Raw genomic sequence first — 24224 nt, 5'->3', positions numbered from 1 at the left:
CTCTATCAGACTTTGCTTATTTTTTCCCGTTATATATGCATTTACATACATATATACTGTGTTCGGTTTAATTTATTAAGAAAACACCTAATCCTGCAATTACTCATTTTTTGACCACTCATTCCAATAGGAGCTAAAAGCCAGCCAGGAAGCAGATCGAGCATTTCTAAAGCTACACAATCTGTATGTGTTTGACTGGATTGACGGACTAGTCTGCATAGAATCAGACCCGAGACCAATCAATCAATCTCACCGAGCGAAAGACTGAACCTATTCATCCACGAGATTCATGTACTTTATGTATTATTTCGTTTTATGCGATGCCAAGTTTCCTTTGCTTTTGAAAAAGGTCTCGAAGTTTGCGCGGAGCATCATTTTACAGAGTGTTTGGATCGTAAACGCTCAGAAGGTCTGCAGTCAGAAAGTAGGATCATATATCCGCTGCTTTACATGCAAACCTTGACTGCTGACGCAACTTATGGGGAATTTACCCGCAGACGGACTTCGAGCTCTCCGCCCATTTCAGGTATGTGGCGTTGATTTTTGTGGCCGTCTATACGACTCTGAATATATTGATATACTGATATACATCTACGGGCGGTAGGCAGCGCGCTCCTAACTGCTCTTTTGCTAATGCTTTAAAAACCGAACTAGAAAAGTCAACCCAGCCGAATATGGTAAACTCTCAGCAACCAACTACAAAGCCCTATTGAAGCGAGTATTTACTCTTCAGCAACATATGATGGACTTCATTCATGAGAACAACTAAGCTAAAACGAAACACACCATCTCAACAGTCCAAATAATAAACCTGAACTAACCAAATTCCACTACGACATATATATAAAGGTAATGCTTCTTTCAGAGAAGCCCCTCCCAATCAAATACAACTTTCAAACAAGCGATTATTTCTTTTATGGTACGGATCATCCGGGCATTCGGTGAAAAAGGCATCTTTATTAGAAACCGCGTCAAAAACCACTTTTATGAAAGGTTTTCAACAAATTATCTTGTGACTCCCAAAGGAAAGCAGTTATAAAACGCATTCATCAAAGTGAACAACAAACCGGACTATGTTTTCACGGGTACGCCCAAATATTTGAAAACAGACCCTAGAAAAATACCAGATTTGAAACACTTCGCAGACGAAGAACATCCCGTGCGATCTAATAAGCTCCGAATCGCTTTCGGATCTATTATCCGATCGCTCGCCTGTTCAACCACGTCTTCTCCAATGCCCGGAGTTCGTAGAGCATCATTACAGGCTCACAACGCACAGAACGAACAGGCTTAAATACAAGAAATATGTTAGTACCGACATTGAAGTAACCCCGCATAAACATTGAAGAACACATCGACTGCTCCGCTAATGCACTAAAATCTGTACTCGTTAAAGCAGGAAAGATTAGAAAATGCAATAAGAAGACTTGGGTACCATCCCAAGTACAGACGATTAAGCCTCCTTATTTGTCTTCCAAAGCTATTTAAAAGTGTTCTCCTGATCCTGACGATTGAGTATATAAACGGCATCTAGTCAGAGATACATACTGTATCTGAACAACGGGAATATTGGATATTCCTAGACGTTAGTCGCTCGGCCGAGACGGACCTGCTGATACAAATCATCCATGAACTGCTCTAGTCGTATCCCTACAAAAGATTCTTGCCACGAGATGTAACGAAGTCGAAACTAACAGCCTCGATGTTTGCTGATGACACCGCGATTCTTAGTTGCTCCAAATGCCCAATAAAGGCAACTGGCCATCTAGCCCGCCAGTTATTAACTGTAGATATGGCTTGCAGATTGGCACATACCAGTAAAGCATGTTACTTCTACCTTTAACATCAAAGCTGTCCCTCTTTGCTTTTAAACAATGCATGTGACCCTCATGCTAACGATGTTATATACTTGGGCGTCCATCTGGACAGGCGGCTGACCGGGCGCAAGCACATAGAAGCCAAGAAGGCCAATACGTTTACTTTTCGTTTTAAAGGGCTTCCGGTTTCACATATTATTGTCATTGATATGTTTCATTTTTCATCGTTTCTAGCAAACAAAAACAGCTGACCTGGCTACTTTGTAAACATACAGCGTGATTAAAATTACGTTTATTTTCTCAATCACTTGTTTTGAAGCAAAACGACGTCAGAAAGTGCGCGATTTAAGAAGATCAAGACATCTTAGATGCAACACCTGTATATTTGACATATCTGATGAGCTGTACAACAGCTGTTGTACATTGTACATTTGTACAACATGAGCATGTAATTTAAAAATAAAACTTCTGACGGTCAAAAATGTAAAAAACAAAAACATTTTAAATTAAATGTGGCAGGAATTAGCTGTCATTACAGCGCTGTTCTGTTACGCATATGCTACGAGTGCACTTATTTATTATTTATACATTTTTATTTCTTGCCAACGTTCCGATAACCAAATCGGACGGCCTCATCTGTTTGTACCAAAAGGGAAAAAGTGAATGCCCTGACCAATTCTGTACGCGCCAAACTAGAGGTTGGGTTAAGAAAAAATGATTTATAAAGAAAGCATAAGATAAATTGCCCTGATATAGGTATCAAGTTTATGTAAATGCAGCAATAAGTCATCTATTTTTTAACATTTTCCTTCTTTTCATTTCGTTGAGGAAAATGTTTTCGTTTTGAAAAGTAAGAAATCTTGCGGACTGTGAAAACGGGAGCCTCAATTTATGTGAAAATGAAAAACGAAGCCTGGCTGTGTATTAATTATAATACGAGCATAAGACGGTTAATGCAAGAAATAATTTGATCTACAAAACGGAAGGGACACCGGTACACAGTTTCTAGTGTTTCTAATAGGAATCGTGAAGTCTGGGCTATCTACGTCACCCTTGATCAAGCTGTGCACAAAAATAATCAGCCAGGCTCCGTTTTTCACATTCACAAAAGTTTTCCGATTTACTTTTGAAATCACATAAATTGGGGCTCTCTTTTTCCCATTCCGCAAGATTTCTTCGTTTTCAAAACGAAAACATTTTCGTTGACGAAATGAAAAGTAAACGGCTTTTTATACAACAAAACGAACCTTAATTGCAAAAGGAAAAAAATAGATGACTTATTGATGCATTAACCTAAACTTGATACCTATATCAGGGTAATTTAACTTGTGCTTTCTTTATAAATAATTTTATTTTAACCCAACCTAAAATTTGGCTCGGAAAAAATTGGCCACAGCAACAACAAATTTCGTTTTGGTGTAAGCAGCTGACGCATTCCGATTTGGTTATCGGAACGTTGGCAATTAATAAATTTTTGCGTATAACAGCACAAATGTGCATGTAACAGCTCAGACTGTGCTTGTAACATGTGCTTAACAGAACATCTGGGTGAGCACAGCTGTTTCCCGCCCAATTTAATTCGGACTTCAAAATGTAACATATCGATAAAAAAAATATGTGAAAAATGGAACACCTTAAAACGAAAACGAAACGTTTTGGCTGAAAACGTAATCCGCAAAAGTAAATGAAAAACGGAGCCTGCCTGAATATCAAGCATTTTTCTACGATTAACTAATGATAGAATATTTATTAAAATCGGTCTATTAGTGTAGGATGGAAATCTTAAACATTCATCCCAGTTGAAAGTAAACAAAAGTAATGGTTTCTCTGGACTGATACTGTACTATACTGGTGTACTTTTTACTGAGCCAAACACAAGAACCGTATTTTAAAATCGGACGAACTAGCGAGATATAGAGAGACTTTGTTATATAGGGGTCATTATTTTTTTGACCAGCTTTTTATAATTCATTAATTTATTTACCATGGTAGAATGTGTACAGAAAACTTTAACTTGGGGTTATAGCACCAAGATCTTTAACCATAGTAATTCTCTCAAGAGTGGTGGATAGGGTGTAAGGAAACAAGAAGGGTCTGGAACGATGAAATATCATTACTTTACGTTTTGAAGCATTAAGAAGTAACCTCAACTTGTGAAGAGAAGGAGTTGTAGAAAAGGACTCTTTGAGACCTGGAACAAAGGTAGCTAGAAACGCATTCCAGGAAAGTGGGCGGAATGACCCTAAAAGGTCATATTTTTGTGCTAAAAGGAAGTTTACAGAGTTGAATGCTTTACTGTAGTCGGTGTAAATAACACCCGTCTGTAAGTTGACTTGAACATGGGTGGTAATTGATTGTCGTCTTATTAATTCATGGTGAGCTGGAGATATTTGCAGAGATGTTCCGAATTGTTGGGTATTCATCTTCTTGGAGAATATTTGTGAAATCAATAAAAACATTTTCAGACAATAAAGTTTGTAATTTCATATAATAGTTAGGCAAGAAACTTACATAGCAGTTAGTTGTGAATAATTTATTTGCAAAATGCAGAGTAATAAGAGTTCATATAATATAAGGCATGCATTAGTCATGCATTAATCCATATTCTTAGCAAGTAATACTGAGAATTGAATATTTGTCAGGTTAATGCTCAAAGTCTAATCAAGATGTATGAATTTACATTGTCCGAAACGTGGTTTACGTCTAATGTTTGTGATGTTATAATTGCATGTTACGTATACAATGTTTTTCGATCGGACAGTGAAGGACATGTTATGTTAAGTCTAACCTGACAGCTAATATAATAAGTAAGCATACTGTTAAATTAGTACCAGTTAAAAAAAATTTGGATGAGAGTAGTCTGAATTACTCATTATCAAGCCGTTTTTAAGACCCTGGATGTCTAACAATATTAAATTGCTAATAAATTCTCGAAATGTCACCGTGACTATCACGGTTCTAAGCAAAAACTGAATAAACTGAATTAAGCTGAAGACTTAACCATTCACGCAAGCAAAATCTATGGGACAAGCTTAATCTCCAATAAGCCGAATACTTATTCCGATTAAATAAAAAAAAAATTCGATCTGTTCTTTATTGAGTAATATCCAAAATGTAAGCTAAGCTTGTTTGCACTTTACATGCCTGCATTGCTGCTCCGATAGCGATAGAGGGCAACTACTCTCGGCATAAATAGGTAAGCAAGAGCAACGAAGAGCGAGTTTGTTTTTTTTTACTAATAAGCATGTTGAACTAGGGTTGCAGCTTCTTCACCACCTGCACCCAATTATTAATCTTTCGTTGCCAATACCATGGTGTTGTCAAAAAATAAAACCTCTGACCAACTTATAGAATAATTATTCTCATGATCACACTTACCGAAGGTTTTCGTTTTCTTTCACCACGGTTCTTCTGAATATGCTGTTTTTGTGCAACATCTATGAAGGCTATCATACTGTATTGTGTTTGTGTTCATACTGTTTGTGAATAGCTACAGTTCAATGACAGTCCCAATTTTCATCTTTGTCTTTGAAAACTAAATTCGCCTTATACAAAGTACAGGTTATCTTATGACATAAAATGCATCTTCATTTTAGTGGCCAATACCATGGCGTTGTCAAAAAATCAAATGGTTATTGCAATGAGAGCAAGGTTTTGTATTGTTTTATTCTTAATAAAATAAAAAATGTCATTAACTATCGTCTTTTTCCAATCTTTTCAACATTGGCTCTTGTATGTTGTAATGCTTTACCATTTTCTGTGAAAGAACAAATAAAGATTACATATTCCTTCGCATCTTTTACTTTCATACCTGACAAAAGTTGACATCAATGGCACAAATTGCCTGAGCAGATCCGTTTGTAGATAAATTTCTGGGATTGGCAACAGTTCGAATTTGTGGTAAATTATCATTTCCTGGCTCAATATAAATCATATTTTCTTGAACAAGAAATGAAATATTCAATGCATTCTGAACAGAGTCCATAAAATTTGTAGGGTGACAAACTAATTTGAAATATGGAATGGGCTGGTCGTTGCCAGTTCTGTACAGTTGCCTGATTTGTTTAAGCGTACTGTTGACTGATGCTGAACCTTCCTCCTTGCGCTGCAACTTGTCACTTTTTGTTGGACGTTTTTCTTCCACCTGTGAAATAAATGCAAGATTACTGATTGTAATTTTTAAGTATCACCCTCATCTCAGAAATCGAAAAATATAGTTGGCATAGATAAACCCGTTAGTCCGTACTGATTTGCGCCTAGATCCTGCAGACTATACCAGCTAGAATAACAGGATCTTTTGTTGGACTCCTGTGGACACTGCATCAAGTGCATATCAAATGTTTGAAACATTCTCTATTACGTTGAAGACTCTGTTTACAATCGCAATGATTGAAGATACGATGAAAATTAAATTAAATGTGCCAGAATAAACCAAAAAGATTTTCATACATCTTTTTCCCGACCTATGCACACGGCAACTACATAATGAACATACATACATATGTATGTACATATAGTTCCATCTACATATTGACCAGATTCAAACTTCCGACTAACTTAGTGAATAATTATTCTCATGACCATACTTACCAAAGGTTTTCGTGTTCGTTGACCACGGTTCTTCTGAATGTGCTGTTTTGGTGCAACATCTATGAAGGCTATCATACTGTCATTTGTGAATAACGGTATTCCAAACGGAATAGCAACAGTGCAAAGAGAGTCCCAATTTTCATCTTTGTCTTTGAAAACTAAATTCGCCTTTTACAAAGTAAAGGTTATTTTGCGACAACCATATCATTAGTTGTCTACTTACAATAGCTGTAAAGATCATTTGGTCTGTAAAGTTTGTGTTATATTGTATAGCCTTTCCGACAACTTCATGATTGCGCCTTAGCAATTCAGAGTCTAGTACGAGCTCCGTGGGATTTGTACGACGTTCTTTCTGTCCCTTTGCGATTTCGTTTGATTTTTTAATAATTGTTTCTATAGCCAGTATTGAGTCGTCGAACCTTTTATTTTCAATTTGTTGCTCTGTTTAAGAAAATTGAAATTCGTTAATTAGACTGCATTCAACATTAAATATCTACTTACCAATCTCAATGTTTTTTTCGATAAGATCTTGTAAACGCATAATGCGAACATCTTGTTCGTTTTCTTCTTGTTGATCTTCCATACTTTCAAACGCAGAAATAACTTTATATGTGCGCTATAGAAACGATTAATTCGATGTTTTCAAAATATCGTTTTAGATATTTCTAATCGGAAGAGCTTGCGATAATTTGAAACAGTAGAAAAAGGAACACAAAGGGATTTAATTTAATTTAATTTACTTCACGTTTTGCCGATATGCCTATCACAATTTTTTCAATTAGTCATTAAATTCTTATGTCATACGGTTATGATACTGTCAAATACTTTTTTTGAAAGCATCAAAGCCAACTATTATTTCTTTTTTTTTAAATTAATACACAGTCTTCATCTTGGGGGAACGGTGGTTTATTTTTTAAAGTTGTGACGCACCACGCATCTCTCGCTTGGTTTTCGGCTGCTCATTCTGGACTCCTATCCTTTCCCGAGCAGTATGCAAAAGGTTGTACCGTTTGGTCCGCTTCAGTGAGGTGCGGTCAACCTCAAAGGAATTCGTTTCCGCTTATCCGCAATAAGCCAATTGTTTATAACGAGATTTCCTATCTTCGAACACCTTCAACCAGAGTACATATATTTTTGTTAATGGGCACAATATACTAATCAAAACTATATGAAAACATACATATACTTACCACAACAAGTTTCTGTTCCTTTCATTATTTATTTGTAAGTTCGAAGAGTTTATGAAGAGTTTTGTGGTGGGTGTGGATGTTTCCGACACCAGAAATAAAAATACACTCTTGAGACAGCTGTAGTGGAATAAGAAACAATAGCTGAGAAATGAAACAAATTGAAAATTGTATGCCATGGATGACTTGCCGAAGTCTATTTCCATAAATTTCATCGATGACTGCGGCTAAATCAATTGATTACAGTCTAATATATATGAAGAACAATGGTTTTTATGGTGTGAGGAATAAATATGAGCATAAAGTCCCACTCGTCCATTTTCCTGTCGAACGAACCATAATTTTGATTTTCAAAATTTGTTTGCTTTCCTCATCACCAAACAAATCAGCTGACAAAATAACTTTTTTCCGTAACCTTCTCCGCCAGAGTAAACTCCTGTTCCCATCCTTACATCTATTCCAATATCGATACAAAACGCGCGGCAGTGTTAATGGGCTATTACACCACTTTAGATAGGACAGGCAAATATAATTTCCCGATAAGTTTACTAAGATTTTAAGGCTAGGTTTTTAACCAATCACTAACCAATATATAGATGTATCACTTCATATCCTTATAGCCTAGACACACTGGCCAGCTTCCTTATCCTATTCCTTCATAGACGGTCCGTGAGGTTTTGCCGCTCCGCAAATTTCCCAGCTATGCCACCACCCATCTAAGATGTACCTACAAGGTAAGGTTAGTCGTAAGGCGCAAGTTTCTATGCGATATTTAGCTGATGGTTTCCAATGAATTTTCGCGCGTAGACATATATTAAATGAGTACCAACCAGTGAATCGGTTCCACATCTGCCAAAAATTCCCACCGCTCCCCCGGGACGTGCTCAGTGGGTAGAGCCTATTATTTTGTTGGCACGTTTCCTTTTAATTCTAGCCGTACAGTATGTAAATGTGATATTTCATGCAACGGAAATGTACGAGTATCAATAGAAGTTACAGCTTAGAGCCCGGTCTTCGGAAACAACGCATTTTTTTTGCTTTGTTTGTAAATTGTATGTTTGTTTGCTTCGTATCATAAAATTTTCGTAAACGGATTTAGAAATGATAAAAATCCGTTGCCATTCGTTGCTGGGCTTTGCCCTCTCTCCACGTTGCAGTTCGTTGCTGGGCGCGGCGCTCCCTCCACGTTGGTGTGGTTGCATTGTTATTTGGTGCTGTGTTATTTAATGACCATACTCAAAACCCAGTGCCACCCGCCGTGATCACGGTTTCCCCTTTTTGCTTGCTGTGCCACTGTTCACAGAAATTTTCTTGAACAAGAAGAAGAGGTGGATTAAGCGGTACAAGGTGGATTAAGCGGTACAAGGAGCTATATTTATTGTTCTTAAAATTACAGAGTTTATACATATTTGGGATCGTGATCACGAGTCTTCCTTCTGAGCATCTACGGGACCACACGTGACTGATTGGTGGTGCGTGGTGGTCACTTCGAGGGACAATCGTGGCGGAAGTTTCGACACACTCCGACAATTAACACATCGGGCCGTGTAATTATTAACAGCATGTGATGAAAATAAGAAATTAAAATGGGTAAATATGTAAAATCACATGTCAACACTTGACCCTAATATGAAAATATAAAACCTTAAACTTAAGATGTAATGATAAATAACGATGCTTAAACCTAATGTCGAAAATGTTTCCAGGGATGTTTCATGACTAAAAAAAAAAAAATTTGGGGCGTGCATACGCCCCTTTATACTTCAAAGACAGATTTTTCCTTTATCGTTAAATGATATATGTATGTACGGTGCCAGAAAACGTTTTAAACGTTATTTAGCAACAAACAAAGTTTCACTTTAAAATGGAAATCGAGACTTTGACTTCGTTATAATAAAAGAAGCACAGGCTACGGATGTACATAGAAGCCTACGTACTTTGCGCTTCCTTCCGACTATTTCATACATCTACACAAAACTAGTATATCCCTAAACTTTTTGAGACTTTGCAAGACAATCGTCAGGAAGTAGTAGCTCTCCAGGTACACTGACGAGTCAAAAACAGTTTAGGCTACGGGAGCTGGGATCTACTCCGAAGAACTAAAAACAAAAAAATCCCTCAGACAACCAGACTGGTGGTGTATATTTTTTTTAATACGAAAAAAGGCAAATTAAATCGCTACAATTACTTATACATTTTTTATTATCAGAGTAAAAAATGCAATATATTGACACATTTATAAGTATTAGCTATTACAATAATAATCAATAATCTAATGACCATTCATTCTCAGCAATAAAAGAGTCGACAACTTCTTTCATTGAAAAATTTGGTATTAACTGATCCTGGGTCAGTTTTACTCGTGTGACAGGATCAAAGTGACCAACCCGCTGCAAGTGCTCCTCAATATCTTTACGCTCATATGTAATCCCCGAAGGAGTTATCACAGGATCCGTTAGTATTTCAAAACTTATTTTCCCACATAGAAAATCGGGAACATCACGTTTCTGAAATTATGGTATGTTAGTATAATGAGTTGCAATAATATAGACACATTAAATTTTACGTTTTACAATCGTGGATGTGATACAGGATTCTAATATTCCTGTCTACTGATAACACTAGGCAGCAAAATTAAACTTTTCATATACGCTTCGAACAAAACCGAACAAAAAAGGCACACTCTAAAATCGCACTAATTTTTTACTTCTACAGCCTGGGGTTTCCCCAAACGTTATTCGATTCGTGAATTTTTTTGGTTTTATTGTTGTTTGTTTTCTCTAAATTAATAATAAACAATATTTCACAATTATTTTGTTTTTAAGTTTGGCATTGCTTTTATTACACATCGAATCGTGTAAAGCCTTCTATAATTTCCCCTAACTCAACCAGTCATAAGGGCCTCGACATTGTTTACCATATTGAGGTCTGGGCTGTAACCTGGCCAATAACTATACGGACTAGGACTTAATGCCCAATTCCGCCGTCACAATGTTAATCTATCGTTAAAAAATAGTCGACACTAGTTGAATGCATTTTTAAAAATGGTCTAATACTCCAAATTCGTTACATAACTTACCCTTCGTCGTTCATCAACTTTTGAGTAGATATTGTTGAGCTCTTTTATATGATCATCCTGAAAAAAAATATATATATTTAATAGTATCTTGTTTATTAAATCTTTTTCCTTAGCAATAACCATTACTTTTTTTTAGCAAAACGGCAGACTTAAATCAACATTTTTTAGCTTCAGTCTTTAAACTTTGAACGATAGCTTATTGCTTTGAAGCTTATAATGCGGTTTTCATGTAAAAAGTAAGTCAATAAAAAGGAAAAACAAAAACTGCCACGCGTGCAAAATGAGCCACGCTCCAACGAAAGAACATAGAAAACGCAAGCTTTAAATGGTAAAAATCTTAGAAAAGCGCATCACACAATTTTTCGATTTTACAGTCAATTAGCAACTTTTTGCGATAACCGGAGCATGGGTGTATAATCGATATTCCGATTAATGATTCGGAATAGACTTCAACATTCAATAAATGCACCATTAACTGGTCGTAGCCAAATGGTGTTTTCGTAAAAGGATAAAGAATTATAATAAAAAGGGAGGATAATTAAAATGAAAAAAAACATGAATGGTAATTAAATATGAATTAATATATATACTCTTACAAATAAAGTGAGTACAATAGCTGGCAGAAAACGCTAGTGTTTGCGCAAAAAATGTTTAAAATTGGTAATTCCTAATATTTCACAATTTGAGGACGCGGAAGGGGCAAACTCGATTCAGTATAATATCACAAGAGTCTGCACACAAAATTAGATTAATCTACTAGATCTTATACAGTCACTAAGAGCTTGCCGCCGAACAGAACGGGCAGACCAAAGGACGAACAAACCGACATGACTATATCTACCATACTTGGTATATGATGCTGAATCTGTAGGAATCTCTCCCTTCTTGCTGTTACATTTATTAAATTATTTCAATTATGTAACTGCTATTTTGGTATTACTAACGATTAATTGGTTTTGGTACAATAATATATATTTAATATAATACAGTAAATGTAACACAGTATGTATTTCATCTCTGAAAATATTTACGTGTTTCAAGTTTTCGAACGGATGTGAAAAGAACCAATAAAAATATGTACCGACGATTAATGGAGTGATGTAATTCAAGTATAACTAGTTGTATCTGTTACTTACACACTCTTGTTCAATTTCTTGTTGCTTTTCTTTTAGCTGATCTTCATGTAAGTTTTCATTTAGTTTTAAATTGGATAAACGACTTTCCATGTCATCTTTAATTAATCTGAAAAAATATATATAATTCATGTTTTAACGAATAATCCAGGTTCTTTTTTATGTACTATGTCTTAAAAAGGCTTATGCATGTCATTAATTTGAGTTAAATTAAAGGTGAACGTTGTGATGACGGCAGGGGCCGCGGTTCTACCCTATACCCGGTATTCAGTTAAAATTCTTACCGATTCAAATAACTTTGAAGTTCAATCTCTTCTTGCATTCGTTTTTCTTCCAAGACATTCCAGCGTTTTTTGCGAGCAAGTCGTAATTGTAATGTAATATCATCACCAAAGTTTTGCCTTTGTTCCTTTGACAAATCGTAAGCTGGAAAAAAATATTCTTAGAAGAAGAACTGTTGATTAATTATTTACTACTAACCGCGTTGGAGATGCTTTATTGCTTCGTCATAGCTGTCTATCTCAATAAGGCCTTGCCCCAAGAAAAAGTGTCCTTTTAGCAAGTTAGCGTCGATATCCAAAGCTCGCCGACAATCTTGACAGCACAGCTCCCATCGCTTTAGCTTCAGATTGCAAAGCGCACGATTTGTGAAAAAGGTAGCATTTGTTGGGTTTTTTATCTTTGAATAAAATGAAAACCACTTGTTAATATGCCGCACTAATTTCACAACCCACATACTCTTGCAAAGCCAAGGACTTAGTTTAGTTTAAATTAAGGAACTCTGATGGGCATTCTCTACGATCTGCGTTTTCGGTTTACACGTATCTTCAAAATAGTGGATTTCACAGATTTTCGTCCTTTGTGGGGAAAGGCAGACGGACATGCAGACATGGCTATATTGAGTCATGTTGATTGGCTCGTGATTGGCAACACAAAATTCTTTTACAAGATTATTTAATCACTAATAAGCCAATATTAAATAGCCAAATTAAATTGGACTTGAATCCTTTTAATTTTTTGATTAAAAACAATTTTCCATTCAAATATTTTTCTCAAAAAGACATCAATTCAGCTGGTCAATGTGATCAAGAATATATGTAAATATTTATATCTATGCATTCTAGTTAGTTAACTTTGAAAATCGGAGTACCCTATGCAAGAAGATGCGAAGAAAAAAGTCCGAAGGTTACCAACACATAATTTATTGCCCCATATACAAATGTGTGCATACAATGACGACTATATGGGTACTTTTACCTTCCGAATCGTAAACATTTAATAATATGTAATTTATGCAAAATTCTAGTCATTTGTACATCTTAAATAGACGTAAAATATTTATTTTGTTTTGTTTTTATTCGCGCTGGGAAGGTCCAAACAAATTTTAAGCCGAATTGTATGTATGTATGTAGTACATTCATACATACGTACATACATATGTAAGTATACTTACAATGGCTTTCGAATAACAATTTATTGCGTCGTCGTATTTGCGAGCTGCAAATAAACAGTTTCCTTGCTCTTTCAATTGAAGATCAGATAAATTTGTTGTAGAATACATATGTTTGGTCGTCATGCTGGCAAATTATGCTGGGTTACTGGTTTTTCAATTTAATCAAGTTTCCAAATGAAATATATTATAATGCTGAATTTATATTTATCGCAGGCCAACGCAAACTGTCCATTTAGTTTCACACAACATTTAGTTAGTGGTGGATGCTGTTAAAACTGGATTATTCAACATATTATTGAACATATGTTTTTATTGACCGTATGAAGTAATTGAGATGTTAAAATCCAAGTTTTTGTTAGAGATGTCAAAGCGCTTTAATATGGGTACTCTAGAAAGTGATTAGTACAATTAGATAAGAATAAAATAAAAGTTGTATTTTACATTTCGTAAAGTCTGAATTTCTTGCCGTTTTCATTTTTGTATGTCTTAGATTATAAAAGGTCAAGTTTTTGCACTAGAAGGGAGTGGATTACAGACCCGAATTCTTTACTTGACGGTGTAAATAGCACTGAAAGTCTGATTCCGGAAAAACATTTCATAAAGGAGGTGAAATCTAATAAATTTGTGTTAGTTGACTTTCTAACTTTCTTAAGAATAGAAATTGTAAACTATTCCTTCCTGATGGGGGGAATCATCCAGATTCAATAAATAGGGTGAATAGCTTTAGCATTGAGCGTTAAGAACGGAGAAATTTTACCAACCTTTTTTACATAGCAAGAGCAAGAAGAAAAAGAGACAAAAAACTTCTAGAAATTTTGCATATAGTCTTGAAGTGAAGTTTATTAGACTGGTCAACTCTTTGGAGAATGGACTTAAATACATATATACATATTATTTTTATTTAATTCATTATTATTTTATATATCATATATATACAATTACTGTATGGGGAGTGCTTGACTTCGACTTACTGGAAGGTTGGCGAGAACAAGTAAAAAAACATTATGGCATAAGCAGGTAGTATGAGTGAGAAAAATGTACGCTGCACCGGAGAATTGTGTGTTGAAAAGTATGATTTGTCTAGACTGTTGATGAAAATAGTTTTTAGACTAATTAGTCATAAATGGTGTTCGACTGATACGGTGCTATGACATAAGACTTTTCTAATAGCTGTATGAAGATAGACTTGTAAATTTTTCTTATAAATAACATCGGTCTTAAACCAATGTGGAAAGAGTTTAGGCAACGTCGGTCAATTACAGTGATCTGGCAGTTCAGAGTTCGAGCCACTTTCTTTTTTTGCCACTTTCTTCTTTCTTTCTTTTACGGCCACTTTCTGCAAAACGCCAAAGTGCTGAAAGTGCGGAGGGATGAAATGCCTGTCGATCGGGTCAGCCAAATATAATTCATGGACCTACTTCATAATTGAGTCGCGCAGATAAAGCTTCTTTAGCTCTAGAAGTTCGTTCTTGGCGCCAACGAAATTTGTCCGACCAAATTTGACCTCACTCGAGTGAAATATCAGAATCGGTGAGCCCTGGTGAATGCCTAAGACGATGTACCACAGCTCTGACTGGATAAGGTGTCTGACAAGCGTGCATTTCGAATGAATATCAGAATATGGCTAGACGACTGCCCTTCCCTGGACACGACATATATGGAAGCGCGTAGAAACGCGCAATCGTAGATAAAACCGACCGCTTGGAAGGCTTTGAGTCGGTGTCCAGCAGAGTCCCACGCAAAGCCAAGAGTTTTAGTTGTGTCGCTTCCTTAGGAATTTTTCTATGCCATTTTCACGGGTTCCCTCAGTACTTCCTGCTGATTAGAGCACAGTTAGCTAAAGTTACCGCCCGAAATGTGATCATCCACGTAAAACTCTTGCAGCCGTCACACATTTCTCTACTTGCCTAAACTTATGAATGCATTCATCGAACCTTGCATCCATCCTAACTTCCGGATATACAGATTTGTGCATTGCCAAGAGCGCCGAGCTTGCTGTCCACCGGCAAAACCGATCCACCCAAGCCGAGTCCGGCCGGGTCGGCATGAGTCCAAGTGCCCCTTTTTTAGAAAAGAGAAAAAGAAGGAAAGCTTATTCACTGCTTTGTGATGCAGCAACGGTGACAAATTTCCGAATAGCTTGCAAGAGTATCTTTCGTGGCAAGCTGAATGGCAAACAGCTCATTAAGCCGGCTCGTCGGAAGTTGTAAGCAACAAAAATGGTTTTAATGATTTTTCCGCACATGAGCACTACTAGCACTATAGCGTACTTAAAGCTCTCCGTCTTCTGGCAGCGTTTCTCCAAAAATTCATATGGACCTCCCATTTTTCTTCCGTTTTAGTATCCAAATTGCAGTTACCCAAGTCTGCAAGCCACGCGGTGACATGGTCCCGGACAACCAGGGTGCTTGAGCCCTCCCTCGCTGAAAGCCACATCAGTCGGAAGCGTCAGCTTAATGCAGATACGGTTTTAATAATGAATCTTTATTTCTATATAATTGCGGGAAGAACCGGCAAGCAGATCAGAGTTAAGAATTGCCAGAATCTCATATTCGAGAAAAAATCTCATATGCGAAGCTTTTCTAGAGTTAGAACTGTTGCTCTGACGACTCGATAAAATTGGTATTTTTTCGACTTGACAGAAGCTTTTCATAACCAGCCAAAATTATGAGAACGAGGAGGATACATTTCCAGGCGATTCTATAGCTGCGGCAAGGTGAAGTGATGACAAAAACCGTTGATACACTGTTGAGCAGCTCTTTAAGCTCCAACACTTCATTCCATAGGGCCGTGGCAATCTGAATACTTAACGCTGCAATGAATTAGGCTGCTTTAGATCCCTGAAAAGCTGTAAATGCGTTGGCTTTGTTAAAAAAAATAGAAAAGTTGCAATATAGCATTTACATCGTTGCCTATTTCGAACGTTAAGATGCGGCATTCAGAGGTTTGGTCAAATGGCTGAACCTTAGGCGTTTATCCATAGATATTTACAAACGATGTCTTAAACGACGGCTAATTAATGTACCTGTACCAGCAAAATGTGAAACCCCTAGGAATAAATCTATTTCGACTTTTCCCCGAGTGTTCAGTCGCAACTTGCTTTAACGATCCTTGAAAAACAATGAATGTGTGGCCTTTGTTGAAAAACAAACAAATATTGCAATATAGCATTTACATCGTTGCCTATTTCGAACGTTAAGATGCGGCATTCAGAGGTTTGGTCAAATGGCTGCACCTTAGCCGTTTACCATAGATTTTTACAAACGATGCCTTAAACGACGGCTAATAAATGTACCTGTACCAGAAAAATATAAGACCCCAGGAATAAATCTATTTCGACTTTTTCCGACAAATATTGCAATGTAGCATTTGCATCGTTGCCGATTGTCGATCGCCTATAACTGATGATTAGACATGCGATGGCCCAATAAGTGAACTTACTTTGGTGGGTAGTTAACTCAGTGTAAACATAGAAAACAGTTAGCTCCTTGCAGGAAAATCATTTTTTAAAACTGCTCGATAAAGTAAAATTGGATGAAGTTTTATGATTGAATGAAAAAGTTACTTATGTATTTATTTTAAAACAGATGACATGAACAGATGAATATATGATTTAACCTTTTTTAATTTATTCCTTATGCAATGAAACCATGTCCCGGCATATAAAAAAAGCAGAAACCAACGCTGCCGTATTTGCAATATCAGTGCAACCTTTTGTTAAACGTTCTTCGATGTGTGCAAGCTTCACCACCAATTCATTCATTACCGAAATCGGAAATTCAACTGTTTTTGTAAAGAATATAAAAAAATCAAAGCAAAAACCATATCTTATTAACACTTACGTCTCATTACAATTAAATGCAACTCCGTGATTATGTCTTCGAGCGCTAGACCTCTAGCGCTCTTGGCAACGTCAACATCTGCGTGAATAAAAATATGCTTTATGAATGTTGAACCTAAATTTAAACATTTTTTCATACTTTGAAATGACACCTCAAAGTTGTGCCCCGAAAGCAACGCCTTCAATATGTTTTCAATATCTTGCCGTAAAGGATAGCCAGCACACATGTACACATTATCTTCGTTGACCACATCAAATGCCATAGCAGTGCTTTGTAAAACGTTCAGTACCTTTCGCATATCGCCTTTTGAAAGAGTAAGCAGTGCCTTCTTTCCATTTTCTGTAATCTTTATACTAGAACGGTACAATGCATTAAAAAACTAAAACGGTACAATGAATCAAAAAACTTACTCTTCCGACTGAACAATTTGTTCCAACCTAGGTATCATTTTATCAGGAGACAACGGCGCAAAACGAAAACGGGTGCATCGCGATTGTAGCGCCGGGATTATTTTGCTTAGATAATTGCAAATTATACAAAAACGGACGTTGTCCGTATACTTTTCAATGATGCGTCGTAAAGCGTTTTGAGCGTCGTTAGTCATGGCGTCTGCCTCATCTAATATAATAAGTTTAAAAGTATCGCAGAAAATTGTTCGCGTAGATGCAAAGTTAAGGATTTGGCCACGTACAATTCCAATACCCCTATCATCGGAAGCATTAAGCTCTAGTACCATGGACTTAAAGAGCGCCGGCGGGTAAAGTTGTCGGGCACACGCCAATATGGTGCTTGTTTTACCAGTCCCCGGTGGTCCATAATAAAGTAAATGGGGAAGCTGCTTCTGACTAATGAAGCGATTGACTGAAATTGAATTGAGTACTTATTTGATTGATCTCATCTATTATTGATAAACTTACTTGTTAAAATTATTTCGTCATGAGATATAAGGTCATCTAATGAATATGGGCGATATTTCTCAACCCTGAAAATATAATATTTTATTTTGTATAATATGTTTGAATCAATTTACCATATTACATACCATGGCTTGCGCAAAGCAGTTTCGTTATTATCACACATTGCTTGGCACAAATTCAATCAAAATAAACTTATTCCTATACGCGCCTTTTTGTTACGATACCGATAACAATATCGTTAGATACGGTATTTAATTGATATACACAATTCATATAACGTCGCTGAGTTAGCATTATTCTGGAACATAAAACACAGAACAACAATATTAGCATTTCCAAACATAAGACATCTCGGTGAAAGGGGGAGAGCGAGATAAAACGTTTGGTGTTGGAAAAAGAGACAGATGTAAAACCAAAGCCTATGCTTTGTCTTTGCATTATTTTTATATATTCCGGTTAATTCTATCACGCCCCCATGGAATCCATTCATTCTCTCTATTCCAATTCAACGATGAGAATAATGTGAACATTTTTCGCTTTCTGTATGCGGTCATATTATTCTGTATGAAAATAACTATTTATTAAACAATTTCGGTCATTGGAGATTCATTGTCTTGCGAGCACTCAATTTGCTTAAAAAGAATATTAACAAAAATTGATACAAACAATGGCAACCAAACGACGAAAACGTGCACCAAGCGATAACATAAACGAAAGAAAGAGTAAAAAACATACTCTTGATTCGGATGAAGAAGATTCTGACCACTACGAACGGTGTGAATAAAATTTTAAGATTGTGGTTTATTTTCTTTTACAACCTATTATCTTACAGTGAATATATGAATGATAGCGACATTGAAGGCGGCGAGGAGGGCATTCCAAAAGTAGAAGACAATGTAAAGGTAACACCTTTTAATATGCGAGAGGAGTTGGAAGAAGGTCATTTTGATAAAGATGGTCATTACCATTGGAATGTTGACACGGAAATAAAAGATAATTGGTTGGATAACATCGATTGGGTTAAGGTAAGGATGATTGATTCAGTATCTCTTATCATATATAAATCTGTATCCCTTAGATCGAGAAAGGTGACTCCAAAAATGGCGATCAAAGCTTAAATTCGTCGGATAGTTCTATAGAACCCCCAGCGAATCCCTTCAATTTGTCTATGACACTAAGAAAAATATTGGAATATTTAAAAGAGGGGGAAAGCGTTCAACAAGCCTTGAAAAGATTGGGAAATCAGCGTCCAGCGGTATCAACTCTGGAAAGAATAAAACAAAAGAAAGCTGGCTTTGTTGATACAAAAACTCAAGATATTTTGAAACTAACTGAGCTTGCTAATGAAATACTTTTAAGGACGGGCAACATGAATATATATGACGAAACTACGGAAAGCATTAAATCCAAGCTTACTGATTTGCCTAGCACAAGCAAATCTACAATTGATGACGAGGTTGACATGTATGCTGATGATTTCGATTTGAAAGAGTCTCAACGTTTTAAAGCGCGTCCTACATCAAGTCAAACTATGACCGATTCGTCTGAAGTCATGTGGGAGTTTAAGTGGACACAAAATAACGATGAAATCCATGGCCCTTTTACCACTGATAAGATGTTAAAATGGTCTAAAGAAAAATATTTCAAAAATGGGGTCTATGCTCGGAAATGTGGCGAAAAATCAAACTTTTATTCCAGCAATAGAATAGACTTTGAATTATATTTGTAAATTATGAATATATTATATGTACCAACATATAATCTGTCGAGATATTTATTCAATATATTTACCTATAAGTATTCTAATACAAATTTAGAGGACAAATGAATTTTTGTGTAATTCACCCAAATGGTAAACAAATCAACGTCATGTAAATATGTATGGCATCAAAAACAAATACTTTTAAAGTTTTTGAATTGATTGAATAATGCCAGAACCCGCCCCGCTTCGCTGCGCCAACACGACCATATTACTGCCTTCGAATAGACAAAGCCACAATTTCGGACGTACGTCATTTTGTCGTCCGCGTATTTGCGACCTTCGGTGACTGAACCGTCGGCTATTTGACGCCCCAGGATGTCCTCCGCTGACTTCACGGACGCCCTCCTTCACTTCTCCTACGGCAGACGGCAGTGCTGATCATCGAAGGCCCTCTGGAGACTCATTAACTCCATCTTACCAAGGCCAGAAGAAGGCAATCGGACAATAGACAATAACAATAATATAAACCTTTAACGGTAGCCGTACAGGAATACGCCACGAGACACCGATAGGATCAATTAAATGTACGCCACAAATATGAAATGGCCTCACGGCTTCAAGTCTATCACCAGGTAAATTTCCCATAAGTGTGTTCAGCAAAACAGGTTTATATATTCGCATCACTTGAGAGGACTCTCGGCTAACATTTATTAACCAGATTTCCTGCTGGACAAAATTCGGCAATTTCCCAAAAGAAATAGGGATAGGTTGATAGGGTCCGTGTGGTGGATATCCTTACTGCCCGCGTTGTCCTCAAAAGAAGTGTTCTAATGGTAATTCTCTTTCCAGTAGAAACCAATATTTCCGTCCAACAATACCGTGATTGTGCTTTTTAAACTTTCGCTTGTACCTTTTTTTGCGAGATTTTTAAGGTGCGTTTATTACGAATTTGAATTCAGTTTTCAAAAATTCAAAATTCATCACCGTGCACTGAGCAAATTGTCCTGGTGTACGCGCACTCGCTAGTCGGTGGTGATGGACTAGCTCGCGTAGGCGCGATATTTCAATATTCAATATTTGAGCCCAGATTACGATGCAAAGCAACTTTTGGAAGCCGCCGCTTTTGCGGCAACTCTGATGGTCGTGAACTCCTCGTATTGTGACGGAAATACTAACAGGCATGCTATGCTGCGCGTTCGACGACCATGCAAATTGCGACAGACAATATAAGCAGTAAGAAAGTTTCATGTGTGTGCGTGTATGCGCTGATAGCGGAATTAGAGAATTAAAGAGAATTCGGATACAAGACATAACAAGAGATTATTGAATTGTCTTACGAGCTATTGACGGCTGCTGCTCCCAACAGAAATCTATATTGCTGCAAACGGCAAAGAGGATGGAAGCGTAGTCCTCTTAATAGGGGAAGACCTACCACCGTTTAATGGCTTTCTTACGGCAATGTTGCAATAATTGCACAATAAAATCATAAACTATTAAAGTGTAAAAAAACAAATTTTTTTTTAAATTTATTTCATGATGCACATGTACATACTTATTCCATATAGTTAAATACATTCTACTTTTTTTTTTTAGTAATCTTGCCTGAGGTACATATGTATTAGAGCCTAGTATGAACAGGCAACCGAATGGATTCAGTATTCGCTTCGTTCGGTCTGTTAGAATCAGCGTCATGCAGGGCTCTAGTATATTTGTATTTCCAGTGCTATAATATATGTATTTACCGAAGTTCATTAGTATAGAACCGCTTTACTCTATTCGATACAAAAATATAACCAAATTGATAATACCCTGCAAGGGCGTTTAATTAAATTAAGACAGAAAAATATTTATGTGCTTATAGTTCTAATTATAGATTAACATGACTTATTCTTCTTTAATAATTCCGATTTCTTTCAGGAACTGGTCAGTGTTGGGTATTGAGACATGTTCATTTAATTGTCTACTCCAGAGTATGTACTGTAAGTAAAAAGAGCCAAATAAATAAGTTTAACATGACATTGTAGCTTATATACCAACACGTTCCAGTTCAGCCCGCAATGCAACGACGGCCTTTTCACGATCTGCAACTAGCTCCTCAAGGTACTGATAGCGTAGTTTTTTACGGGCCCGGCATTCCCTAGCACTTTGCCTGCTACGTTCTATAAGAAAAATATCATTAAAGTATACCCCTATGGTTCGAATTAATTTACAATTATCTTACCAAGTTTGGCCTTTATATCTATTTTTTCGGTCGATGTTTTTCTTCCGGGCTTCCGTCCTCTCTTTCCACATTCTTTGCGGACCTGTAAATCGTTTTAGAAAATTGTATTATATATCCCATACGATTCTTAAAAAAACCTGTCTATAATTATACACACTCATTTTTCTCTATTCCTCTACCCAAAGTTATGAATATTCTCTGACAAATACCAATTTTGGGCCGAATAATTCCAGAATGGAACTTGTTTAGATCAAAAAAATAAAAAATCGGTATACACCCAATTGAAAGCAGGGAAGGACGCCCATTATTGTATTCGTTATAGCTTCTTTTTACAGTAGAAATGCAAGAAACTTGATCACCAAATGTCGAACTATCAAAGCATTTTTGCTTGTGGTCGGCACACTCTCATTCACAACTTTTGTAGCACAATTGTGTTGTTGTTTATTGTTTAGGGTTCAACAATGGTCAGTTGTATAGGAAAAATACGTACAACATATACATATGACTCTACAAGCAGGCTATGGAAGATACAGAGGAAAGTGGTTCATAGTCGGGCGGGACGGGACAGAAACACTAATAAGACTGATGAGGGAAGTTGATTCCACCTCACAAAAGAGAAGTTTTCTGCATAGACAACAAGCATGAAGTCGTACGTACATATGTACATATGTATATACGTTTTCTTGCTTGCTGCTTGCCTTGAGTGCAGCATTTGTGTCTGTAAGGGTGCACGCGTTTTCTGCGCGCTGTAGCACTCTTCAAGTTCCATTCAATTGTTTATTGTTCCATCTGCCAAGCTATGACTCAGGGAAAATATCTAAATGGATTTGATATTGCGCAGAATGACAATGAAATAAGATTGTATGCTTTACACATACATATGCACATGCGCTGTATTGTTTACAATAAGCTTGGGGTAAATGTAGCAGCAGCAAAAATCTCATAGTGCATAATCGGGGACATAAAAACATTGTTAAACAAAACGTCGAAAGCATAAGAACATATCTTACTGATGGAAAAGCTTCCTCCGTGACCGCCATTTTATTATTTTGGGATTCCATTTAGATTATTTACTAACACAACAATGTAGGATTTGGTCTTTTCTACTGCATCATATTTCTGATAGAGTTTACAAGCTATCGATTCACTAATGTCACAGTCAAGATAACTACCCCAAGTATGGTTCAATTTGGAATAATGAAAATGCATCATAATAATTTAATGAAACAAAGTGGTATGTGCGGACATTAAAATACATGGCTCCACATTCGCGAATAAGAGCTTAAGTGCACCCGGCTGAGCAGTACAACCGTTTAATAGTCCATTCTGCCGCCTGCAGACTATGTAGTTCCAATACTAATCCTGTCAAACTGTTACAACAACATTTTCTTTCTTCGTACTCCAATTCAACCTGCATTTAGTTATTTTTTTAAAGCTGCAATATGCACAACTTGTACTAATATAATCTACTTTCTGTTTATGTAGTTCCAATACTTCTCCTGCCATGTGATATGTCACCATTTTTTCTTGACATTTGATTGTGGAAGGGCGAATAGATTCCAACGATGCTTAAGAAGAATGAAGATCGAGCCATTGTGGGATTTGTGTTCTAATATAACTCAATGTGTACATAAATGTGGTGGAAGTTGTGATATAGTGTGAATGGATTCGCTTCCGCTTACTTTGTCGGTGGAATGCTAACCAGTCAATGCATAAATGGGTATAAAGCAATAACCATCCCCAACAAAACGAGCCATTTTTCATGCCATTAGTCAATAGGGCGAGAAATAGGCTTCAACGATTTCTACCTTTAAATGGCATTGGATGAGATTTCAAAGCAAATAATGGTACTAATCGTCTTGCTGGAATTTTTCCTCCAGCCATTCCAAAGATACCTTGAGCCACTTCTAAAAGACTTTTCCCATACAGCACATCTATGGGGAACGGTGGGATAGAATTAGTGGCGCATAACACATCGCGAGCACATGCTAAAATTTACTTGTCACTATGCCCAAACATATTCAGAGTGTGATAAGGACAAAGGACAAAATATTAAAGAATAAATTATTAATTAAAAATTAATTCCAAGGGTTTTTTACCTATTTTGAAAATACTAACAACTCTTAAAACCGATCTCTTTTAATTTTATTTATTGTTTTGTATAATTTTCATTTTATGAAAGAATATATGAAAAAATAAATCACAATTGACAAGCGTTTGAACTGAAAAGCTTATTTCCAAAATACTTTTTCCGTAACAGCTCTGTAGTCTTTGATTAAAAAT

At 36.5% G+C, this 24224-nt stretch overlaps 6 protein-coding genes across 8 annotated transcripts in view; 1 reads left to right on the top strand and 5 right to left on the bottom strand.

Annotated features, from left to right (window-relative positions):
• LOC6589011 (thrombospondin type-1 domain-containing protein 4) overlaps positions 1–5405 on the bottom strand; it is a 28435-nt gene extending 23030 nt beyond the window's left edge. Inside the window, exon 1 of the mRNA XM_002014291.2 lies at positions 5196–5405. Coding sequence (XP_002014327.2) covers positions 5196–5270 — 75 coding nt within the window. The 5' untranslated portion in view covers positions 5271–5405. The remainder of the gene's footprint in view (positions 1–5195) is intronic.
• A 47-nt stretch (positions 5406–5452) lies between these two features.
• LOC6589012 lies at positions 5453–7370 on the bottom strand. The gene is made up of 6 exons (XM_026988319.1): positions 7338–7370; positions 6909–7023; positions 6631–6848; positions 6408–6575; positions 5629–5961; positions 5453–5574 (listed from the first exon to the last, which is right to left on the bottom strand). Exons 1-6 carry the CDS (start codon positions 7368–7370, stop codon positions 5509–5511), a joined length of 933 nt encoding a protein of 310 aa, XP_026844120.1. The 3' UTR covers positions 5453–5508.
• A 2394-nt stretch (positions 7371–9764) lies between these two features.
• On the bottom strand, positions 9765–13528 carry LOC6589013 (STIP1 homology and U box-containing protein 1). Of its 2 annotated transcripts, none has more exons than XM_002014293.2 (6): positions 13260–13520; positions 12287–12485; positions 12091–12232; positions 11810–11915; positions 10674–10730; positions 9765–10101 (listed from the first exon to the last, which is right to left on the bottom strand). In XM_002014293.2, the coding sequence occupies exons 1-6, from the start codon at positions 13380–13382 to the stop codon at positions 9859–9861; spliced, it is 870 nt and encodes a 289-aa protein (XP_002014329.1). In that variant the 5' UTR covers positions 13383–13520; the 3' UTR covers positions 9765–9858. The 2 variants fall into 2 exon arrangements, with proteins under 2 accessions (XP_002014329.1, XP_026844215.1); XM_026988414.1 differs by lacking the exon at positions 9765–10101 and adding an exon at positions 10151–10593 and having other exon boundaries at positions 13260–13528.
• A 3298-nt stretch (positions 13529–16826) lies between these two features.
• LOC6589014 (replication factor C subunit 5) lies at positions 16827–18187 on the bottom strand. Its single transcript, XM_002014294.2, has 6 exons — positions 18144–18187; positions 18019–18083; positions 17512–17962; positions 17240–17454; positions 17102–17179; positions 16827–17042 (listed from the first exon to the last, which is right to left on the bottom strand). The coding sequence occupies exons 1-6, from the start codon at positions 18179–18181 to the stop codon at positions 16888–16890; spliced, it is 1002 nt and encodes a 333-aa protein (XP_002014330.1). The 5' UTR covers positions 18182–18187; the 3' UTR covers positions 16827–16887.
• A 465-nt stretch (positions 18188–18652) lies between these two features.
• On the top strand, positions 18653–19843 carry LOC6589015 (CD2 antigen cytoplasmic tail-binding protein 2 homolog). Its single transcript, XM_002014295.2, has 3 exons — positions 18653–18792; positions 18851–19043; positions 19097–19843. The coding sequence occupies exons 1-3, from the start codon at positions 18686–18688 to the stop codon at positions 19745–19747; spliced, it is 951 nt and encodes a 316-aa protein (XP_002014331.1). The 5' UTR covers positions 18653–18685; the 3' UTR covers positions 19748–19843.
• Positions 19844–21518: 1675 nt separating this feature from the next.
• On the bottom strand, positions 21519–23028 carry LOC6588969 (REPTOR-binding partner). Of its 2 annotated transcripts, none has more exons than XM_002014296.2 (4): positions 22952–23028; positions 21942–22023; positions 21758–21879; positions 21519–21697 (listed from the first exon to the last, which is right to left on the bottom strand). In XM_002014296.2, the coding sequence occupies exons 1-4, from the start codon at positions 23000–23002 to the stop codon at positions 21605–21607; spliced, it is 348 nt and encodes a 115-aa protein (XP_002014332.1). In that variant the 5' UTR covers positions 23003–23028; the 3' UTR covers positions 21519–21604. The 2 variants fall into 2 exon arrangements, with proteins under 2 accessions (XP_002014332.1, XP_026844280.1); XM_026988479.1 differs by having other exon boundaries at positions 21620–21697; positions 21754–21879.
• Between the last annotated feature and the right edge of the window lie 1196 nt (positions 23029–24224).

This window comes from Drosophila persimilis, unplaced genomic scaffold, assembly GCF_003286085.1.
Source record: "Drosophila persimilis strain 14011-0111.01,24,50 unplaced genomic scaffold, DperRS2 tig00000191-arrow-pilon, whole genome shotgun sequence".
Lineage (NCBI taxonomy): Eukaryota > Metazoa > Arthropoda > Insecta > Diptera > Drosophilidae > Drosophila > Drosophila persimilis.
This window is presented reverse-complemented; position numbering and strand designations above follow the sequence as displayed.